We start from the raw sequence: 7,084 nt of genomic DNA, 5'->3' as shown, positions 1-7,084 counted from the left end.
ATCATTCTCTCAGCGAGGACGGATTCTACAAACATGTTGACTATTTTTCACCGCTTTAAACTCCAAGAAATCCGGGAAGTCCAGATAAGTCTGGCAGGGCAGCACATCCGCCTAACAGGCTGCACCGAAGACACCGTCCTAGCTATCTTCACGTACAGCAAAGAGCTTACTCAGGACTTCTGCAGGGCTCTGCTGAATGCTCTCTTTCCTGAGAAGATCCCTGAAGAGACCGAACGTCAGCCGTTGCTCTCTGCCGACCTAATGGTAATCTCTCTGGATTGGACTTCAAGAGTTCCTGACGTCATCCTTGACAGCGGGCTTCACATCACTTCCAGATTTAAGCGCGTCCTCGCTGACTTGCTCTACATCATCCACGGGAACATGGATGGTCCCGGCAAACCTTCGCTTGCTAATGTCCGTCCCCTGCTCTACACCAGCGTCAAAGTCAAGAACTCTACCTGTGTGCACGGGGACACCATCTCCCAGTTCCTCCTGACGGACACCCACGTAGCTCTTCTCCGAGAGGATGGCGTCTTTCATCCAGTGCCGCGGGGATCCAGTCTGGTCCCCACCCACCCACAGTTTCAAGGAGTCAAACTCCGCAAGCGTTCTGACATCAGGTGCCTGCTCGTGAAGAAGACCGACACCTGCGTGGTGGTAGACTTTGTTTTTATGAAGCCCAAATCGCAAACTGTGAAGAGAGAGGTGCAGTTCAGACGTGGCGCGGCCGACCTTCCTTCTGATCGAGGTCCGTGTGAATCCTGGAAATTATGCTTTGGCTGCTCCTCTGAAGCTCAGACTCTGATTAATCACCTGTGCACCTGAAGCCCAGCATTACCTGGACACAGTGTGCCTATCTCGTGTTTGTCCACAATCAGACACCTTATTTATTTTAAGATGTTACATGAATTCTAATTAATAAATTGGACCTTAAAAGGTGCGTCATCTTGAAGTATTTTTCTATTTTTTTAATAAAATTGTAAACTTTTTAACTTTGATGATACAGAAATGTAGCTGTTTATTCGTCGAATGATTTGTTTGTGGTCAGTGTACATGCACCATGTAGACTGTAGAGCAGTGGCTTCCATGTTCATATTACTTCATGTGTAATTTCTTTGCAGAGACATGATGTTGGGATGCTGACCGAGTAATAAAGTTTTGGTTTGATTTCTGATTTGTTTGGAGGTTTTTGGCTATAACGGGTTTGTAAATGAACAATTTCCTGATTGTAATTTTCCGAGTCAGCCTTTTACCCTCCGCTTCTTTTTTCCTTCTCTTTTTCAACGACTTCCTGTCCAGCACTTGGTGTCTCGTCCTCCTGGGACGAGCTGTGGCGGCCTTCAGGAGCCTGTTAAACTTAGCATTCCTCGTTACGTTCTCCGCGGGCAGGGGAAGGACGAGCACTTTGAGTTTGAGGTGAAGGTGAGTCCAATCACAGATTCTATCTAAATGCATGTTAAAACTGAGATTTCATGCTTGCGTCTGCACTGCTTGTGCATTTTATTAGGTACACATGTACAGTGTCAGGGTCATGGGTTGGCTGCTTAAACCCTGAAGCTGTGACGACCTGCAACCCTCACTCTGTGTTTATGAAGCAGGTCAGAACGTTTATTGTCAAGAGTTCATAGAACAACTTTCAAAGACCAGGGCAGGTGTGTTCTGGTGAACCGGCGTTAGGGGCAGGGCTCACAGGGGGAACCTGGGCGACGGCCATGAGAAACTAAATGCTAAATTGACGGGTTCTTAATCAGCACTTTCCTACTCTGAGCACTCAAAGCGCTTTATATGATTTGCCTCAGTCGCACATCCACTTTGTTTTTGCCTTCTCTCTAACATTCACAGGAGGGCTCACACCTTCAAACCAACAAGTCTGAAGTCCAGATGTGGTGCGTTGGCGTCAGTATGAAGTAAATAATGTGTCTCTGTCTGCTACCAAACAAATACAAGAACAAAGTGACGCCGAAGACGCTGCCAAAGTCCACAATTTTCATTTCTTACTTTGTTTCTTTCTGAAATTTGAACTTTAGAAGAATTTGAGTTACATCTTTGACTTGCACGCTCTGTGCGTGTTCTTTGAATTACTGCGGTTAGCAACGATGCACGGGGGTAAACGGTTGCTCGTAGCGCGTTTGTTAATAACTACATTTCTGATTAAAAGCTCAGCTGTTTACATGAAACCGTCGTTTGATCGCAGTCTGCACAGCACCATCGCCACGGGCCAAAGTCGACACGGGAGCCACCGCCGTCACTAAAGTTGCGTCCACGCTGGAAGCGATTCACTCCTTGCTTTTAGAGGTTCCAGGGTCTGGTTGCCTTGGTAACCCTCTAACGTATTTACAGTGTCCTGCACTCTCATTGGTAGTTGCTTCAGTCGCTCACCTCGAAGTTGAGCAGAGCTTCTCTCAGGCCACGCCCGCTTGGATCTGTTGCTCGCCTTCACTTAAAGTGGTGAAATGACAGACTCGTGCACTTTCTGACTCGTCACCAATAAGTCAAGTAAACTGGTGGTCCATCTCCACTGGTATCCAGATGTGTCATTCTTGTAGAATGGCTGAGTAGATCAGCGAGCTCAGATTTGGTGTCCATCATCTCGATGTTCATGTGCTTCTCTTTGGTCAGATCACTGTGATGGACGAGACGTGGACGGTGTTCAGACGCTACAGCCGCTTCCGGGAAATGCACAAGAGCCTGAAGTTAAAATATCCAGAGGTGAGACACGTCACCAGCTTTTAGAACAGTTTACAGATCAAAGCAGCAGAAAAACGTTTCTGTGTTTGAGTCGGAAGAATGACGAGAGACGCCCAGAACGTTACCTAGATCACGGTTTGGGCTGTGAGTGCTGCTCTCAGACAGATCGAACTCCGAGTCGAAGCCCCAAAGCTTCTCAAACCCTTTATCTCAGTTCAGCCTCTGTCTGCTTTAGCTCCACCCACTTCAAGCCAGCTCTCAGTGACTTTATCCAGATCCCAGAGTAGAAAAACACTGTGTTTCAAGCAGCCTGAGCTTGGTGCACACTGAGTTCATCATCAGAAACTGTGACCACGATTAACGAGAAGAGTGAAAACCTTCAGCTCTACAGCGTAGCCCACAGGACACTGATGACGCATCTGGCTCGTAACTTAATACTGAAACACAGATCATTAAAGGATCATCTGAAAGTTGCTGGTTTGAGTCTTTGTGGTGAGGGACTGGTGCAGCAGCAGAAGCACACCTGAAAGACCAAACGGTGCTCCACAGTCACCTGAGCTCACCTGGTCTCAGTCCAGGTTCAGCCTTACAGATTGGTCACAGAGACGTCCTGATGAAGAGGCTAGCTTATACCTTTATACTCAGTGTTCTGGCGCCAGGTGATCGTCTCTGAACTCTGTCTGTTTCAGCTCGCCGCTCTCGATTTCCCGCCAAAGAAGCTGTTTGGAAACCGGGACGAGCGAATGGTCGCCGAGCGGCAGAATCACCTGGAGGTACGTGGAGGAACATTTGGGGCTGATTAAGGAGATTTCTGGGAGAACAGAGTTACAGTAATCTGAACGAGAGGTGACCAGGACGCGTGTGCTTTATTTTGTATGAATTTTTCACTCGAAGACTTCAAACGTAACGTTTTTGAGTCTGAGCTGATTGGCTGTGGTCCGTGTGGGGGTGGGCTGTAGGCAGGTATTCTCAGAGGACAGAGAGGGAGTCAAAGAGCACTGATGATGGTGAGGAGGATGATGAGGACGTCTGATAAGGGCCAGCTGCACTTAACCTGTGAGTGTTCTTAATGTTTTGGCTCACTAACACAGCCGACTTTCTTCTTCTGTGGTTCACTGCAGCGTTATCTGAGGAACTTGTTCCGAGTGATGCTGTCGTCCTCCAGCTCGCCCCTCCGAGCGGACGAAGACGGCCTTTTCCATCTGTCCAAACGAGACGTCTGCGACTTCTCCTCGTTCTTCAAGAAAGGCGTCTTCGAGTACAGTAGCCACGGCACCGGCTGACCGCCGCGCCGCATCAGAGGGCGGCGGAAACCTCTGACAAACCAAAACATAAACAGAACTGCTCGGTGCCTTTTTCCCGGCGCCTCAGCGGGTCAGGAGCAGGGAAAACGTGCAGGTCAGCTTTTCCTCTCCGGCTCCCTGCTGTCGTCAGACTCGGCCAATCAGTTGCTGCTCAGCACGAGTGTTTGTCCAGAGGCAGGTGGGACTCTGCACGATCCGTGGTCTGTATGTAACGCGCTCAGCTGCTCGCGCTCAGTGGGTCTGAGCGTTTTTAGAATCACTTCATTAAACCTTCACTCGTTTCAGAAGAGCTCCTCCTCTGTTTGTCACTGCGATCATCAGGAGGTGGATCTCTGTATCGCTGAGCGCCGCGCTGTCACGACACAACAGGTGAACGATCACACCTCGGTTAACAGCAGCCACACTGAACCTGGACAGTTACTGTGAGCGTCTACATTATGTATAATTCAGTTCAGCTTTATTTACACAGCGCCAAATCACACAGTCGCCTCAAAGCACTTTATACTGTAAGGTCGACCCTACAATAACACATACAGAGAAAAACCCAACAGTCATATGACCCCTATGAGCAGCACTTTGGCAACAGTGGGAAGGAAAAACTCCCTTTTAACAGGAAGAAACCTCCGGCAGAGCCAGGCTCAGGGAGGGGCGGGGCCATCTGCTGTGATTGGTTGGGGTGAGAGAAGGAAGACAGGATAAAGACATGCTGTGGATGCAGAGAGGTCTGTTAACACATAGTGAGTGAAGAAGAAACACCCAGTGCATCATGGGAATCCCCCAGCAGCCTACACCCGTTGCAGCATCACTAAAGCTACGTTCACACTGCAGGCGAAAGCGCATCAAATCCGACTTTTCTGACCCTATGCGACTCATATCCGATCATGGTGTGACAGTGTGAACGGCACAAATCCGATATTTTCAGGTCCGACCTGGGTCACTTTCGTATGTGGTCCTGAATCTGAAACATATCCGATGTTTTAGTCACTGACACAAGACAGACACCAATTATCAGTGCCGAAGAAGACATCGTGAATGCTTCCTGTCCATCCCGTGAAACTGTTGGGAAGACAGCGTTGGAGAAACGTGAACATTTTATTTGTACTGTATAATCTGCAGATTCTGACAGAAATCTGCAGCTAGAAGCTCCGCTCCTCTAAAACAGCAACAAGGATCATTATTAGGTTATTTACATTATTATGTAAATAACAAAATAACTTAAAGCAAAAACTGGGAAACGTAAAGTTCGAAGTCTTTATATTAACGGCCATCTGTCAAACAATGCTGTTGGTCTGGGTCTAAACAGAGCGCGTTGTGTGGGACGTCTTCTTTTGCGCATGCGGGCCGCTTTGAGCGTTCACACTAGAGCGCGTTTGTGTGAATGAGCAGACAAAAAAATCTGATTTGATCAAAAAATCGGAATTGAGCATCAAGACCTGCAGTGTGAACGTAGCCTGAGGGAGGATGCAGGGTCACCTGGTCCAGCCCTAACTATATGCTTTAGCAAAAAGGAAAGTTTGAAGCCTAATCTTGAAAGTAGAGATAGTGTCTGTCTCCTGAATCCAAACTGGAAGCTGGTTCCACAGAAGAGGGGCCTGAAAACTGAAGGCTCTGCCTCCCATTCTACTTTTAAATACTCTAGGAACAACAAGTAGGCCTGCAGAGCGAGAGCGAAGTGCTCTAATAGGGTGATATGGTACTACAAGGTCATTAAGATAAGATGGGGCCTGATTATTTAATCCAGTGAAGGGAAGCCAAAACAGGAGAAATCTGCTCTCTCTTTCTAGTCCCTGTCAGGACTCTTGCTGCAGCATTTTGGATTAGCTGAAGGCTTTTCAGGGAGTTTTTAGGACATCCTGATAATAATGAATTACAGTCGTCCAGCCTGGAAGTAATAAATGCATGAACTAGTTTTTCAGCGTCACTCTGAGACAGGATATTTCTAACTTTAGAGATGTTGCACAAATGGAAGAAAGCAGTCTGACATATTTGTTTAATATGTGCGTTGAAGGACATGTCCTGGTCAAACATGACTCCAAGGTTCCTCACAGCATTACTGGAGGCCAAGGTAATGCCATCCAGAGTAAGAATCTGCTTAGATACCATATTTCTAAGATTTTCAGGGCCGAGTACAATAACCTCAGTTTTATCTGAATTAAGAAGCAGAAAGTTAGCGGCCATCCAGGTCTTTATGTCTTTAAGACATTCCTGCAGTTTAACTCATTGAGTCGGAAGAATGACGAGAGACGCCCAGAACGTTACCTAGATCACGGTTTGGGCTGTGAGTGCTGCTCTCAGACAGATCGAACTCCGAGTCGAAGCCCCAAAGCTTCTCAAATCCTTTATCTCAGTTCAGCCTCTGTCTGCTTTAGCTCCACCCACTTCAAGCCAGCTCAGTGACTTTATCCAGAAAAAACTGTTTCAAGCAGCCTGAGCTTAGTGCACACGGAGTTCATCATCAGAAACTGTGACCACGATTAACGAGAAGAGTGAAAACCTTCAGCTCCACAGCAAAAAAATAAAATAAAAAAACTCCTTTTACAGAATCACTGGGAAAAACTTTAAAACTTTAACTTCTGGGCTTAAAATAAGAAGTGAATCACACAGTTTCACAGCCTGATGCACAAACTGGTTGCTCTCTGGACTGTTTCCTCCTCCGTAACAGCCGAGGACGTTTAAATTGTATTAAAAGTTTTCATGATTAGGGGCGTGGCCTCTGACTGACAGGTGGATGGTGACACAGGCAGCTGTAGCCTCTGGACGTGTTCGTGATGTTGGGGTGTTTTTAGCTGCTGTGAGGTTACCGTAGTAACAGACCAATTAAGAAGGCGGAGCTCCAGGTTTGATGTTCAGTGAAGCAGAAACAGTGACGTTTCTAATAACTGACTTTTCTACATTGACCATGTATTTAAATAAAAGCTGACATGTGGATCCTGTTGTTTCTCTTTTCCGTGTTTCACAGCTGCACATTAATCACTTTCATGCTAAGCGTGCAGCGATCGTGCTCCGCCCTCGCGCTCCGCCCTCGTGTCAGAGTGAATCCCTGCTGTTTGTCTTTAAGGGAAAAGAACCAAAACCTTTCAGTGCAGACCAAT

The 7,084-nt window shown here is 47.1% G+C and overlaps 1 protein-coding gene across 1 annotated transcript in view; it reads left to right on the top strand.

The window, feature by feature from the left end:
• Positions 1 to 6,920, top strand: part of kif16ba (kinesin family member 16Ba) — a 23,473-nt gene extending 16,553 nt beyond the window's left edge. Inside the window, 4 exon segments of the mRNA XM_082535561.1 lie at positions 1,300 to 1,422; positions 2,620 to 2,709; positions 3,378 to 3,461; positions 3,810 to 6,920. Coding sequence (XP_082391687.1) covers positions 1,300 to 1,422; positions 2,620 to 2,709; positions 3,378 to 3,461; positions 3,810 to 3,971 — 459 coding nt within the window. The 3' untranslated portion in view covers positions 3,972 to 6,920.
• The last annotated feature ends 164 nt before the right edge of the window (positions 6,921 to 7,084 follow it).

Source organism: Aulonocara stuartgranti, assembly GCF_965226115.1.
Source record: "Aulonocara stuartgranti genome assembly, chromosome: 6".
Lineage (NCBI taxonomy): Eukaryota > Metazoa > Chordata > Actinopteri > Cichliformes > Cichlidae > Aulonocara > Aulonocara stuartgranti.
Note: the sequence above shows the minus strand (reverse complement) of the source record. Positions and strands in the feature narration are given on the sequence as shown.